This window comes from Gadus macrocephalus, chromosome 9 (genome assembly GCF_031168955.1).
Source record: "Gadus macrocephalus chromosome 9, ASM3116895v1".
Classification (NCBI taxonomy): domain Eukaryota; kingdom Metazoa; phylum Chordata; class Actinopteri; order Gadiformes; family Gadidae; genus Gadus; species Gadus macrocephalus.
The window spans coordinates 6,742,457-6,758,543 of NC_082390.1; the positions used below are offsets into that span (position 1 = coordinate 6,742,457).

The window sequence follows — 16,087 nt, forward strand, 5'->3', positions numbered from 1 at the left end:
TATTCTGTTTGCGGGGCCACCAGCTGTAGCCGTGGTGAGGTGTTGCTGCTGACATGAGCTGTTTTTAGGAGCACCACACAAAGACGAAGAGGGAGGCTGGGTCCATGCTGAACCCCTCCCTGGACAGCAGAGGCAGCCAGCGGTACCCTGCAGGCTCAGTGGGAGGCCAGGGTTGGTTTTGAGTTAAACAGCAGCAGTACGTAGGCCTACAACTCAGGTACACTTCGATGGTGCAAAGCATATAGGGAAATACAAGAGGCTTATTTAGTTGTACATGTATCTGCATTTCTCTCTCTCTCTCTCTCTCTCTCTCTCTCTCTCTCTCTCTCTCTCTCTCTCTCTCTCTCTCTCTCTCTCTCTCTCTCTCTCTCTCTCTCCCCCCCTTTATTTGAAATGAATATTGGCATGCATGTTGTTTTTCAACCTTTTTCATGTGTACACACAAAAACACATTTGGCCCGACAACAGAAACCACAGAGGCAATATTGCATTTCGCTGAATATACCAGCATAGAGAAATACAACACGGGTCACAGAGTGACACCTCAGCCCTGTGTCCTCTGGCCCTTCCTGGGCGCGCTGTTCATGCTCACCTCTCTTCACCTCTCTTCATGCCTCTCTTCATGCCTCACCTCTCTTCATGCTGCTGAAGGCCAGGCTGTACTGGCCCACCAGCTCGCTGGACAGCAGGCCCGTTTGGTCCCGCACAGAGAAGCGCAGCAGGCTCAGCTCAGGGTCGCTGACGCTGAAGTTCATGGAGGCGTCCCAGCAAGGACTCAGAGCTGCGGAGACAAAGGTGGAGAGAGAAGCGATAATGTTGTTTTAATGGTAGTAGTGGTCGTACTTTAAAAATGTATAGGATATTTGAGACGTATCATGCATGGTGGTGCGTCACTAATGCATCTGTGTACAACAGCACTAAATCTTGTGAAAAAGTTGGTAGTAATGATTGTTATTTATTTCATGAGTAGCAGTAGTAGTAGTCGTCATACTATAAAAAAAGTAAATACTAATCATTCATGTTATTGTAATTAGCAGTAGGCCAATCAGTGGCCGTGGTTTAATTATAAACAGGAGCAGTTGTAGATGGATGGACTATGGAGGCATGGTGATTCAAAACCCCACTGATGCATCAGTGTACCACAGCACAGAACCGTGTGTGTGGCGAGTTTTGGATCAAATTGACCGGTCATGGCAACACTTCATAGCCCACTGCTCCTAAAAGGCAATCCTGTTTTACAATTTAAAGGCTCTTATCCGCGCAACTCACCCGAGTGGCCTGATGGCAGTCAACAGGAAATTAAGTCCAAAGGAGGAAACCGAAAGAAATCACTGATGCAAATGAAAGAAAATCCAAAGCCAATTTTATCCCTCCTAAACTGGACTGCTTTACACAATAGTATTCTGAGGGTCCTCATCCTAACTATGGCAGCAAAAGCCTTGTTGAGAACACACTCTGTATTCAAAGGGTGCCCTCGATCATCAATCAATCCCACCACAGTCTGGGCTACAGTGGACACTTGTCAAAACACCGGGCATTTGGCTTCCCACCACAGACACGGCCAACAGAAGCCGAACCTCTTGCGGGCCATTAGCGCATTGGCCTGACGAAGGCATCGACACTGGCCTGAAGTACAGAGAGTCACAACATATCGGTTAAGTGGTTCCTCATAAAGCCTCAATGTCAAGTGTGGCACAAATTCCTGCTGATTGACGGACCGCACGCTCTCTCATTGAAACCCCCCGAAAGCCACTTGGAGCGAAGTGACCCATTGATTGGAAGCTTGAGGCTGAGATGGGGTGGAGTGGAGGGGATACAGCTCAGCGCAGGCCCCGACGCTCAGGCCCGGCCACTCTGCTCCACGTTTAACTCTGGCTCTCTAGTTCGCCCACATGATTCCTAGTAGTAGTAGTAGTAGTATTATGTGCATTCTTTCACACACACTATGATAATGGTGTGCTGTGTTAACACAGCACACCATTTTGTGTTGTGTTATAGTGAAGGTATTGTGTAACAGTGATTTGTTTGTTTTAGAATGATCGTTTTGTGTTAGTGTTGGTTTTCCCGCTACGTTGATCCATTTGGGGGCGGTTTGATCTTTATGTCATACACTGACTGATTTGTGTTACCATATTTGTGGTCTGTAACAGAGTATCATCGTATCTTCTGCAGCCTGTACATCACTTTGAAACACGGCAGTACTTACAGTTCTTCACCGTGTCCGTGTTCTTTCTGCACGCAGAATGCACACCATGGACCTCCACTCTGACGAAAGAGTCCAAGGTCTTCCCACTCCTGGGAACGGGCAGGTGGGAGCCACTGATGACCTGCAGGAGGACAGACAGAAGGGTCAACCGATGTGTGATACAGGGAGGAGTGACGTGTTGAAGAGGGGGAAGATGAGCACCCAAAGTCAGGGCTGATAAAGGACGAGCAGCAAGAGGAGAGGGATGGAGAGAGAGGATAAAAGAGGGGAGGAGAGGAGTAGAAAGGAAGAGAGAAAGAGGAGAGGGTAGGTGGCGAGGAGAGGAAAGAGGAGACAACGGGAGAGGGAAGAAAGGACACGAGAGGAGTAGAGAAAAGCGAGGAGGAGACAGAAGCAGAGGGAGAATAGACGACTGGAGTGGAGTGCAGTCAGTGGAGAGGAGAGGAAAACAGAATATAAGAGAGAGGAGGAGGGTGATGATGACACAGGTCTACTGAGAGACTTATCTGCAGTCCTATCACACTGCGCTCTGATCAAAGGGAAATCTGTCTGCACTTATCCGGACATGCCATGCTTGCTACCATGTGCTGCTTTAGTGTCCAGTGCGCAGTTGCACTGACTACACCATTCCACTCCTGCCGGCGAAGAACTGCAGTTTGACATTAGTATTCGTACTCAGTGTCATGATACGTTGCTTTGGGCTGCTGTGTTAATGAATTTCTCTCATTTGTTTCCTTTGTCTCATGTCGATGCCTTATTATGAAAATATGTGTTTTTTTGTCCCCGTTGTAGGCTACCGGTACTTAGGAAAAATTGTACAGCAGTAGTGGTGACCTAGATACATTTTTCTCTTAAGTACTTGGAGTCCCGGGCGGCGTGATTGGGAAAACGTAGATAATGGTTGTGTATCTGCGGGGACAGGTGGGGCCTATAACGTCTGAGTTTCAGAGTCTATCGCACTCTGGAAAATGAGCTGGAAACCATCCAAACCCTTTAGCGAGGGGGGGGGGGGGGGGGGGCATCATCACAACATCAGCCTGTACTACACGGCCACTTGTTGGGAAGCCGGCGTCTATCATTGTTTGCCCAGCTCTCGCTGTGTGTTGGTGCTGCTTTGTGAATGACAAACTGAGGATGACGCAGCTGTTAAGTTGGCTAATTGGACCCTGGAAACTACTACTGTCTCTATTATCTGCCCACTAATTCTCATCATACCCCTCGTCTGCCTGGGCCAGCCCCATGCAATGCCTTTGTCATACGAAGTACCCTCAGTGTTGTACACACAGAAGAGACCTGGGCAAACAGCCCTCTAATGGGCTAGATAACAGTCATTTTGGTGGATTGGTTTCATAAGGTTCCACTCTGCGCTGCGATACACACACATTGGGGGGGATCCATGACGAACGGCCACGTTTCGCGCGTGCCAACCCAGTTTTAAGTATTCTGACGCACTCGTAAATCCCTGTGATTCTCCTTTGGACAGCAAGCTTTTACAACATTTGAGGTCATCTCCATAAACGTTGATTAACCCTCTGAGCATATTGCAGCTTCATCACCCGTCGCTTTCCCCCCTTTTCCCCTCGCTCCTCCAACCTGTTCCTCTTCTTCCCATGAATCTCAGCAGCGCCAGGGCGATGCAGCACTTTCAGCAGACCAGCACATTAGTAGCTAAAGGAGCCCGCCTACTGAGGGAGGAGAGTCTGTGCTTAGGCATGTGTGTGATACATCGCACACTCTGCGTGCACACAACAGCCACACAGCTCGGTCCTAAGGTGCGGCACGTCTGTCCACCACAGCGAACCCACGCAGCAAATTGGATTCCTTTAAGTCTGACAGCGAACCCCAGCGGGGGGGGGGGGGGGGGGGGGGATTAGCCTGGAGGGGGCCCCCGTACCTTCAGCAGTAGCTGTGTGGGTCTGGGGCCCTGCAGGGAGGAGGCGGAGTTCCCCTGCCCTGACCGCCGCAGTGCCGCAGGCTTCAGGACGTAACCGCAGCGACCGTTGTCCTGGAAACGACCCCCGTTCAGGTGCATGGGCAGACCCAGGGACTGGAAGTTGAGCGCCACTGGGAGGGCGGAAAAAAACGACAACACAACAACAAAGACTCACAATAGTGAAGACGTGACACACACACACACGCGACAGGGACGATAGGTGCAGCGCCACACTGCGCCAACGGACGACGTCGGTTTGAATAAATAAAACAGTGTTTTGGTTGCACCCTGCGGACACCCCTTTTCTGTTCCGGCATCTGTTTTGTTGAGTAGAAGGGAACTGTAAAATTCAGAGCCTCCCACGTATAACTTCGGGGAGGATTCCAACTCGCTGTGGTTTGTTCGCGCTGATTCACATAAACACAGTGGCGTAATGAAAGTGTCCTCATTACAGGACGGATCATTTCACACAGATTATGTGTGTGTGTCTGTGGGGGTGCGCCGCGATAACCAACAATAAAGCGAGATGAGACACAGTGGAGGCGAGCGGCAGATGTGACCACGTCGATATATTTCAATTGTGTTCTGTGTCAGCGTGGATCTGGCACCAGCACTTCTGGGAACCGGAAAAGAAACAGAGATTGATCCAGCTTTGTGCAAAATAACACCTGCCACTTCTCAGCCTACCCCACCCTCTCCCACCTCACACGCCCTGTGGGGGGGGGGGCGACTGCTTACTGAGCCGTGGCGGCGGAGTTGAGCTACTACCCGGTCTCCCTTGAGACTTAAAGAAGTGTTGACCTCCATTTTTCTCGCTGGCTTGATGGAAACACGGCAAGAATCAAAGCTGGCCGGTAGGCTTCTCCGGGGGGAAATCAGCGAGTATTAAAATCGTGGGTCCCACTGCCTGAGAGATTAATTGAGTGAAAGCGCTTTGCAGCAAGACAGGTGGACCGACAGGAAGACTAGTAGAGACCAGATTGGATGAATTGAGTCAGTCTGGAGGAGCTTACACCATCTGTGCCGAGTTGAAAGATTAGTACTAATGTTAATAATCAATATGTTTGGTGTGTATTGTGTTATTGTAGCATTGTCGCAAACAGAGAACGGGAAGCCTATACAAACTGCAGAGAGAATCCCACAAAAACAAGTTATGCTGAGAGCCGACAAATACGGAAGAAAACGCAGAAACGATCGGCTGTCTGACGACGATTTAGCTCGGGCAATGTTTCTGGGGTGTTTCCAGATAATGGACCTCTGGACAAAGAATGACTATTGATACTCTCCACACAGAATGTTTACCTGAGTGTAACCAAAGCCGGCTCTCCGTGATTGGTCAATACTACTTGGACAACAACAGAACGACAAACGGAAACCAGAACGCTTCAGATACTGATATCTTGTTCCGTTGCCTACAGATTCTGCATTCATATGCAGATATATGTTTAGAGATTTTAGTAATGGCGGGAATGCGGGCACAGACCAAATACATTTCGGCTTCCTGGCAGAGACTTTCTGGCAACAAAAAGAAAGCCAATGAAGGCCTATATAACTATTTTTTCAAATAAAGAAGTCCACTTTAAAATGCATTGTCAGTGTCAGTGAGTGCAGTGTGGATATAAATGTTAATTAAATAATTTTTCATGGCTCTGAGTTTGTAGCTACCATGGTCCTTCAAAGAAAGGCATAGATCGGGCCATATTGTACAGCGCTCAGACAAGATTAAGGTAGACTCTCCTCTTTTCTTCCTTAAGTCTTTAAGGATTTAATTGTTATTTGAAAAGGAAACTCAAGAGACTTCAGTGGAAGTCAATTCTCTGCGAGATAAAAGCATAAATGTATGATTATTACTTCAAACTGGCTTTGATTTCCTTGATACATTCAGATAATCCATTATCCTTCTGTGCAAATGTGAGTGCGCAAGTGTGTGTCAAATTGAGTATGTGTGTGTTCTTGCGTACGTGTGTGTCTGTTTGTGTGTGTGTGCATTTCTGTCTTTGTGTGTCTGTGAGTGCGTGTGTCTGCTTGTGCAGGTGTGTCTGTGTGTGTGTGTGTGTGTGTGTGTGTGTGTGTTTGTGTGTGTGTGTGTGTGTGTGCGTGTGTGTGTGTGTGTGTGTGTTTGTGCAGGTGTGTGTGTAGTTATGAGTGTAGGCTGTGTGTGTGTGTGTGTGTGTGTGTGTGTGTGTGTGTGTGTGTGTGTGTGTGTGTGTGTGTGTGTGTGTGTGTGTGTGTGTGTGTGTGTGTGTGTGTCCTACCTAGCTGGGAGCCAATGCTCCAGAACTCCTGGGGGTTATAGTTGGAGGAGGAGGTCCGGGCGCCTGCCGGGTAGATCCTGCTGAGACACCTCTGGTTGTGGAGGACGAAGTCTGGACCTGGTGGGATTCACATTCACCAACTTATTTTGCGTTGTGTTAGACTCTTGCAGCGATGCCTCTAGGACCCGGGGGAGCAGGGGAGGGTTTACATAGGGTTCAGAAGGCTTTGGCCTTGCTCATTGCACCAAGCCTGATTGTAGGTGTTTGTTGGTCAGATATCTGGAGCATCTGGTCAACCAACAACAGGTCGTCTTTGGAAGGATGCGATTTAAAAGTTTTTCTTGAAATATTTCTGTGTAATTATTTGTTGATTATTAATTTAATTATGTCATGCTTTCATTTAAACTAAAATTATATTGTACTGTTCATAGAAGAGACAAGTATCGTAAACGAAGTGCCGGTTTGGGGACGGTTCCGTGCCGTGCCGGTGCCGTATCCAGTGGAATAGCCTACGTTCACTTGAATGGTTTCTATTATTTTCGGCGAGCGATTCGCTGCCGTGCCGCTTCCGTGCCGATTCCAGTGGAAATTGGCCTTATGACCTGTGATAACCTGAATACAACATGGTCAAAATTGACTAGCTGAATATTATATCGTAATAACAAAGGAGTTATAAGCCTCACCATCACTAAGTCTAGTTTGGGCCATACTAATCTGTGGTTTGCATCCTTGTTGAAATAGGAAACATCTCCATGGTTATTACGATTCTCATTCTCTACACAGACTTGCTTTGCTGTGGGGTAAAACCTTTTTTCATTAATCACGCTCGCATTAATCATGTTTACGTTATTTTATTCATGAAGGCCTGTGTTTTGTGAAGTCCCTACAGTAGCAACAAACACAGTAGGCTGTCAGGGTCGTGGAGGATATAATGTGTCATATTCTGTCAGCAGGGGCCAAGTTTACTGAATTATTATTGTCAAAACTACATCTCTCTCAGCAGGGCAGGGACAGTTTATCTGATCATAATTCCCTCAAATCATTTTGACCTCCTTTTTATTCTCCCCGGGTATTGGGGGGCTGCTTTTAGTTATTCCTGTTTAGACATGAATAACTAAAAGCGTGTAAGTGTTTATCGACAGCCAATTCAATTTCCAGTTCTTAAACAGTGCTTTTAAGTGCTTACCATAAAAAAAAAAAAAGCATAAACTGTTGCTATAAAAATTAATCATAAATAGTTTCGGACATATTGGTAATTATTTTTGTTCCTGAGCACAATTTAATATTGATTGGACACTCAGACCTCCCGTTTTCCACTCGGTGGTCTTACCTGAGGCTCTGGCCAGCTTGCGTGCCTTCTTCTCCCCCATAGAGGTGTTCTGGTGGGGTGTCTGGTGGAGCCTGGCGTGGCTGAAGCTGGTGAACTTCACCGACTGGGTGTAGATGACCAGGTCAGACAGAGCCTCTGCCACCATCACCTTCTTCACCTTGGGTACATAGTCGTGAGTATCAGAGCACAAACGGTTTGCTACGCTGAGACAGGAGCTTCATCCTTGTCCTCACTGAGGCCACAACTCAACTCTTCCTCACTGTTGGAAGCTCTACATCCAAGCTCTTTCTTTGCTTCCTTCTCTAATGTGTCCCTAAGATGAGTCGACACTGTAATATGCATCTGGGCCCTGACTTACTTTCTTCTTTTGTTTTCTCAGAGACCAGAACTTTGATGGCTCTGCAGATCCCTCGTCTTCCTCGCCGTCCTCTCCCTCCTCTTCTTCCTCGCTCTCGTCTACCTCCCTGCTCGCTGCCTCCTCCTCTGCCTCGTTCGGAGCTCTGATCTTTTTGTTCTTAATGAGAACCTTGTACTTCAGGTCCTATCGACCCTCCGCACAGGTACACGGTCACACAGAGGCATGGGTGCACACATTGTGCATGAACACAAACAGGCAAACACGTGTAGTGTGCACACGCACACACACATACATCTCGCAGTCACACACGCGAATGCACGTGCAATCCCAGCCTGAGGTGTCCCTCCTAACCGTCTACCAAGGCACTCGTTTCTCGCCAATTATCAGTGGCTCAAACGACGATCAAAGAATACATTTTCCTGACACAACAAGCAGCCCACCAGTTTTCCTTTCTTCTGAATTGCCAAAATGTTGCTTTGCTTCAAAGAGTCAGTCAGCTAGTGACCCAATGCACATCAATGAGTTCACAGAGTACATCTATGTTTGGCAGAATACAATGAATAACTTACGAGTGAATGCAGGCACTGCTGCTGCTCATACGATTCAACAGCCATTATTGATTGCTCAACTTGCGTCGGACTGCCCTCCCTATGTGAATGAACCGCGAGTAGCAGCAGCTAAATCACTTTGGTGCTCCTCAAGGGGAAGCCGCCATTGCCATGGAAATAAGTCACTCACCCACCACAGACGAGGATGCAAACAAAAATAATTACAGCTCCGCCAGCCCTCCCAATCTATAGTCGTCTTCGCAGTATCCATCTCCCATCCAAATTCTAAATACCTCGGCATATTATTCCCGTTGGAAATTACAACGTTCACAATGAAAATTATAACCTTCAACACGTTCGCTGGCACCGCGCTCTCTTGTTTTTAGTGTCGTTTCACAGGATGATGTATTCGTTTGAAGGCAGCACTTATGGGGTCATTATTCATCTGCTGAGGCAGTGTAACAGGGTTAATTTAAGAGTGATTATTCAGATAAATGTGTTTTCCTAAGCCCTTGATATCACTGAAGACTGACGAAGCAGGTGACGGACAATAGGTGCATAAGCTTGCCTTTGTGGTGCCTTTGATGACTCGGTCGAGGGTTTTGAGAGCCACCTCGTCTCCGAGAAGTGGAATGCATGATAATTGACGTTTTTTATATTCATGGCGGCATTAGCGTTCGCTAGCTTGACTCTCTCTGCAACAGTGGGAGCATGACAGCACCTTGTGAAAATTGATTAAATATAGCCGCGGGTAAGGTGTCAAGATCATGCTGCTAATGCTGGGGTTTCCATTTAATCGCGTGCCTTGCACACTATAAAGATACCAAATTGATATGGAGGAGCAAATCATGTGTGCGTACTCAGGATAAAACCAAACGGCTTTGTCCCTGTACTCTGAACGCCGTAGGAGCAGAAACCGCACGAGAAAGAAGACATTAATCCACTTACCCAAAGTGAGCATTTCTCTTCACTATTTTTGTGTTCAGTATTTAGAGGAATGGAATGGGTTTGGGTCTTTAAACCACACACTCGCTGATTGTCAACATTCAGAATGCAAATTCATTTCAACTTAGTGCTAAATAATCAACTGAGAGAATAACAATGGCATCCATAGCCGGGTAAAAGTCTGATTTAGTCCATGTTCAGAGCTGGTACTAGAGACATGGACAGCTCTTCACTGAATGACTCTCTATCTTCACCAGCAGGACAAACATTGCACACAGGGCAAGCTTTTCTTAAAGCCCCCTTTAGCTGACAAAAACCTCGGCAGCATGTTTTACAGAGCGGGCTGATTGTAATTAAGGTTCTTACATTTGGACTTGGCAGTTCTCCAGAGGTGGGGAGATCCAGGGGGGTTTTAAGTAGTTTCTCCCCCAGAATGGAGATGAGGTACTGGGCCATGACTACCTGCTGCTCCTGGCAACAGTGGTTCTCCAGCGAGAGGATCACAGGGTAGGGAGACACCTTCGGTCAAAGGAGAATGAAAATTCATGGAAATTGTTAACGGTGTTTGCATGAATATTTTACAACCTCGCCGCTCTCTTGCATCGGGAGCACTTGGTCCTATTCTGCTCACGGAGAAACATTAAAGAGAGTATGCTGGGTCCACGAAAACCCTGCCAGGCAGAACATGGCCTCTTAGAAGCAGGATTAATTACAGCCAGTGTAGCACTGCCTGCATGAGGTCCTGCACACATCTCCAAGGTGAATACCCCAGTGCGCGAGTGATTCCCAACCGTGGCGACGAGGGCAGCTTCAGAGAGCAGCAAATCAAAAGCTGCGTTCAGAACTTTTCGACATTCTCTCAAATAGTTAAGAGCCGCTAATACCAGGAATACAAAAATCCGCTCTGCCTCAACATCCTCACCACCACCACCCTTAGCTTTCCCTCTCCGGCCTGTGAAAGTGCACTCTCTGTTTTGAATTCCTGGCCGACAGCTGGTCCGGTCCATCTCCTGGGAGGGTACCATGGGAAGTGAAGGGGGTTTCCCAAAACCGTCCGGTTTTGGGAAACCCCCTTCACTTCCCATGGTACCCTCCATTTTGGGGGGTACGGTCCGGACCCTAGTCAGACCGGGGGGCCCCCGCGCCACATGTGGTTACCTCGAAGGCATGTTGCTCCACAGTGCTCACGACGTCCCTGAAGAGGATCTTGGTGGTGAGGGTGTAACCGTGGTACACGACGGGCTCCGTGTTGGGACCGTCCCAGCAGTCGATCTCCAGACAGCGGCAGCCCTTCCTTAAGGCGCTGTGGATGATGAGCACACACACACACACACACACACACACATACAGACACACACATACACGATATTCAAACAAACACACACACACGCACACACACACACACACAGACACACAGCACATAAACATGACCACCACACACACAGCCATTACTTAAGGCGCTGTGAATGACACACACATATACACACACACACACACACACACACACAGAACATAACACACACACACACACACACACACACACACACACACACACACACACACACACACACACACACACACACACACACACACACACACACACACACACAGTGGTGCAGCATATATACACACACACACACTCTCAAACACACTGGGCACTGGCAAGGCCAAGTGTGATGCATTAGAGGCAGACATGGCTCAGAGATGATTGGTTGACAATTCGTTTTTACAACAGGGGTGATTTTTTTATTCCCCCACCAAAGCCACTTGGGAATGACTCATCACAATGATATAGATTCATGAGAATCCATTTTTAATTACCAACAGAGCATTTGTATGCATTTGTAAACTACAACACAATGTTGTTAAAAATGTCGTTGTCTTATCTGAAATGCAATCACACTGCTAAGGTCACCCGTCGGCTTTACAGTGTGCATTAAATTAAACACAAATTCAAATTAAAACAGTATCTGCTTTTGAGACTGAGTCTCAAGATTAATGTGGAGTTCAAATGCAAGTTTTAACAACAACGCATCAATGGCAAAACATCATCGCATTTTCTTATAACAGCGAGATCTTGCAAAGATCCTTGCTTTCCAGAATCTCTCCGCTCCCCTGTATCGCGCCAGAAATATGCTTCTCAGCCCCCCCACCTTACAGACAGATCTCTCCGCCCCCATCTAGCTGTCTTAATGACCCCTTCATTAGCTAAGTAAACCACATCTCGCAGCCCACAGGGTAGGAGGAGCAGCCTACGACGCGGGCAGACGGAGAGCTCAGCACTTTCTCAGGAGCAAACGCACCGTTTCTGCTGCAATCAGCCCTCCTGGTCGTTTACCCCCCTCCCCCCTTTGTCCGGTGAACATACAGGGATGCTTCTAGATTATTTACAACAAACGCTAAAGGAGAGGGCTCCAAAGGATACATGTGATGGGATGGAAATGGTGCATTTCATTAAATCTGAATAGATGCTAATTAATTGTTTTTTTCAATACAAAGGCGCAGTGTGTTCAAAATATTAGATTCTATATCTTTTTATTCAAAAAACCTAGTTAAAATACCGGGGGCCAATCTAAGTGGAGGGTTGGGCCAGCCTGTGGCTCCCCTTTGGCCACGAGGGGCCGTTGTGATTTTGATCTGCCTCAGTGCATGTTGGGTCATTAAACACAGTTGAAGGGAGAATATGCGGCCACTACATATTATGTGCTTGCAAATCCCAGGGAGCAGAATTAAATAATGCATTGCAGTGTAACCTATATAAAAAGCCAGATGGGGCTGGTTTGCTCCAGTATGTGATGTCATCAACCTCTAAACTTTTAGTCTTTATATTCCTACTTTCACTGACTTTAATTAAGATGCAATTGTCCATTGCTGATATAATTTAATATGCTATATATTAAATTTATTGTATATAAATTAATATATTTAACAATTTGCACCCCCTTATACTAGAATAATTCAATATTTAGGACTGATACTTGATAACACAATGCCACAAATATAATACAGATTTAAGGCTTTTTCTGTTTATAAAAGCATATAATGCATGAATAATAATTAAATTAATTAACTGTTTCGGTTTTGCAGTATCAAAAACAATTGTGTCCTAGAACCCACAGTGTGAGCATTCATAGTGTCCATGTCCATGCAAGAACAGTGTTTACTGTGGTACCACATGAGAGAGAGAGAGAGAGAGAGAGAGAGAGAGAGAGAGAGAGAGAGAGAGAGAGAGAGAGAGAGAGAGAGAGAGAGAGAGAGAGAGAGAGAGAGAGAGAGAGAGAGATACATGTACAACTACATAAGCCTACTCATGTATTTCCCTATACGCTTTGCACCATCGAAGTGTACCTGAGTTGTAGGCCTACGTACTGCTGCTGTTTAACTCAAAGTGTGTCAAGAGTGTGTGTTGTAGTGGCAGTGTAGTAGCTGCTACCTAACATAGGCGTCCAGGTGGCTCTTGCCCACGAGCTGGTCCCCGGTGAGGTAGGTATTGTGTGAGGTGGAGATGAAGTAGTGGCAGAGGGGCTGGTCCATGTCCTGGTAGACCACCGTGTGGCTCTGGTCCAGCACACTGCAGTCCTTGGACTCCATGTAGCGGTGGAATCCCTCGAAGGTCATGGCCCGGTCGGTCCTCGCTGCGTGGGGGGGGAGGGAAGGGTGAGAACAGTAGTTTGAGAGGCATGGCACCAACGGGGAAGATCATGGATGCTCAAACATTGTCACTTGTAATGTTAACGATGGAGAGTTGGACTCACACACACGCACGCACGCTCACATGCACGCATGCGCACACACCCAGAGACAAACAGAGCATAAACATGACCACCATCAACACACACACACACACACACACACACACACACACACACACACACACACACACACACACACACACACACACACACACACACACACACACACACACACACACACACACACCAAGAGACACACAGTACATAAACATGACCACCACCAACACTGGAGACAATGGAGAGTTGGGGCAATCAACCTAGACCCATGTTGCCTTAAACCTAGCGTATACATGAGAGAATGTGTTTTAAAGTACATTCCAAACAAAAGCATTGTGAATGTTTTGCGAAATTCATGTTTGCGAATGAATTTCACGTCAGCGGCGTCACAGGCTGTTTATTGTTGTCGCCTGTTATCTGCCGCCTGTGAGGAAGACATTATGTCAAACTGGGCTGCGGGCGTACTTGGTCCATTGGCCCACAGATGGGTCTGACCAGATGTGTTCGGCCTCTTCCGCTTTTGTTTGTCATCCCCAACCCTCTCCTCCATCCCTCAGGCACGAGCATGCGTCGCCAGAGCACTGTCTCTAACTTTCCCTGATGGATCTGCGGTGCCTTAAGGCACGCTGTATAAGATGGAGACGTATGAACACAGATGGGATCCTGATCGGAACAAACAAACAGTTCTGACTCCAGTCCCCGGCCCGTGTGGTCACGTGACCCGACTCCATCATTCAAAGGCTCCTCCGCTTTCTAAGGTGACTGGAGTGTAGAGGAACTAGAGCTCCAGGGGAGAGCATGATTCACGGCCTGTCAATAATAATAATAACATTGCCCCATTCTTTAGCCCACAATACGTCAGTGGATGGGTAACGGAAAAGAAATAGAAAAGAAAAACAACAACAACACAAACTACTTTCCCACCTATAGAACGGCCAGACCGTCACTCACCTGTATTGTCAATCTCATATCTGTCAATCAAACGCTCCACCGTCTCCTGATTGGCTGTGAGCTCCATCTGCTCCCTGTGGAGGAAGCGGAGGAGGGAGCTGGCAGCCAGGGTAAGCTGGTCTGCGGTGTAGCATTGGTAGAGGCGTTGGATCTCAGCCCGTCTGGTGGCCGGACGCGCGGTTCTCTTCATCATCTATGAACCTGGGACCTGGAGGAGAGACGAGGGGTTAGGACAGGATCAACCATCTTCGATTGATTTCCCCTTCTGATGTCAGGTCTGAGTCGGAGCTCTCTCTGTCTGGCTGGGGAGACTCATCAGAGTGAGGCCTTCAGAGAATCAGAGATCAAAAGATGTTTCTTCTCCCCACCGTCTTAGACAAATCTGTTTCTATTTAAACGGCGCCAGCAGTGACGAACGGCTCGGAGGGAATTGGGAACAACGCCAGCTCTTGGCGTGAGATCCACAGATTCCTCCTCTACCTGAGAAACCTGACAATGACTTTTTGTCTTCGACTTCTTCAACCTTCTCCTCTCGCCCTCCCCACACACAAGTGGCATTAAAGTGAAGAGACGGTCTGTGTCTCTCTCAGGGGAATTTAGTCCCCTTCATCTGTCACCCGCTCCTGCAGCACACCGTATCACCACTCATGATAGTCCCCCCCAGCCGCGCACCTCCATCACACCCTTCAGTCGCTGCCACTAGACCTTCACACGCTGTCATTTCTGGGGTGTTTTCCCCTGGCTCTGTGTGAGGCACATTGTCTCAAAGCACCATGTAACGGGCCCCACCCCTCCTGTGTCACTCTGTCATTTGCCACAAACACAAACAGACACGCACACATATGCACATACAAACACACACACACACACACACACACACACACACACACACACACACACACACACACACACACACACACACGTACAGACGCATACACAGACACACACACAAACAAAAACAAACACAGACAGGCTCAAACACATACACTTGCATACACAGACATGGATACACACACACCCACCCACACACATACAGACATACACACACACACGAGAAATAATTATTTTACATTGCACAATTTTGAAAAGAAAGTGTGTTTTACCCATTGAGAATCAAGGCCCCATGCTTTGAACAGTATGTTTGTGCCAAATTTACCAAGTATATGTAGCCTTCAAACATAGCTTTCACAACATTGTTCAGCTTTTGCCATAACATTCTCATTAACAAATACTTAGGATTTAGTCAACCAGAATCTTGCAGCTTAAAACTCCCTGTGAATCCAAGTGGGAGAGAAAAACAAGAAACCTACCTTAGATATCGATTGCTGTGGAGACGGGACCCAGGCCAAGATGGATCATTGTTTACTACAAGTGTACAGAGAAGAGCAGTAGCTATGGGGACCCAGAGGAACAAGCTCGGAACACCTATGACATCACAGAGGACAGGAGATCGGGGAAAGAGCCAGAGTTCCGATTGCGTGGGCATTGTTGTAGACCTTTGGAACTTTGCGGAGGTAAGCAAATCCAAAAAAAAAATCTCTCTGATGTGTGAACAAGGACAGATTAAAGTGCCTCATGTGCTCTGTCTCTGATTGTTTCCTCAAACAAAGTCTGCAGACTGGATTGGGGGGGGGGGGGGGCGGGGTGGCGTGTATCTTCCTCAGCCAGAGAAAGGCGACAGAGAAATGAGGACGGTGAAGCTTTTCACTGTGTCGGTCATGCAGCTGTCTAAAGAGTTGTGACTAAATTAGTTACAGTTTGGTTCACAGGCCACAAAGGAATACCGCATTGAGCCAAAAATATGCTACACAC

At 47.4% G+C, this 16,087-nt stretch overlaps 1 protein-coding gene across 1 annotated transcript; it reads right to left on the reverse strand.

Annotated features, from left to right (window-relative positions):
• Positions 1-64: 64 nt before the first annotated feature.
• LOC132464225 (1-phosphatidylinositol 4,5-bisphosphate phosphodiesterase zeta-1-like) lies at positions 65-15,651 on the reverse strand. Its single transcript, XM_060060507.1, has 12 exons — positions 15,586-15,651; positions 14,276-14,483; positions 13,009-13,210; positions 10,734-10,878; positions 9,942-10,094; positions 8,083-8,265; positions 7,725-7,881; positions 6,395-6,511; positions 4,101-4,270; positions 2,207-2,327; positions 632-781; positions 65-147 (listed from the first exon to the last, which is right to left on the reverse strand). Exons 2-12 carry the CDS (start codon positions 14,466-14,468, stop codon positions 65-67), a joined length of 1,674 nt encoding a protein of 557 aa, XP_059916490.1. The 5' UTR covers positions 14,469-14,483; positions 15,586-15,651.
• Positions 15,652-16,087: the final 436 nt, after the last annotated feature.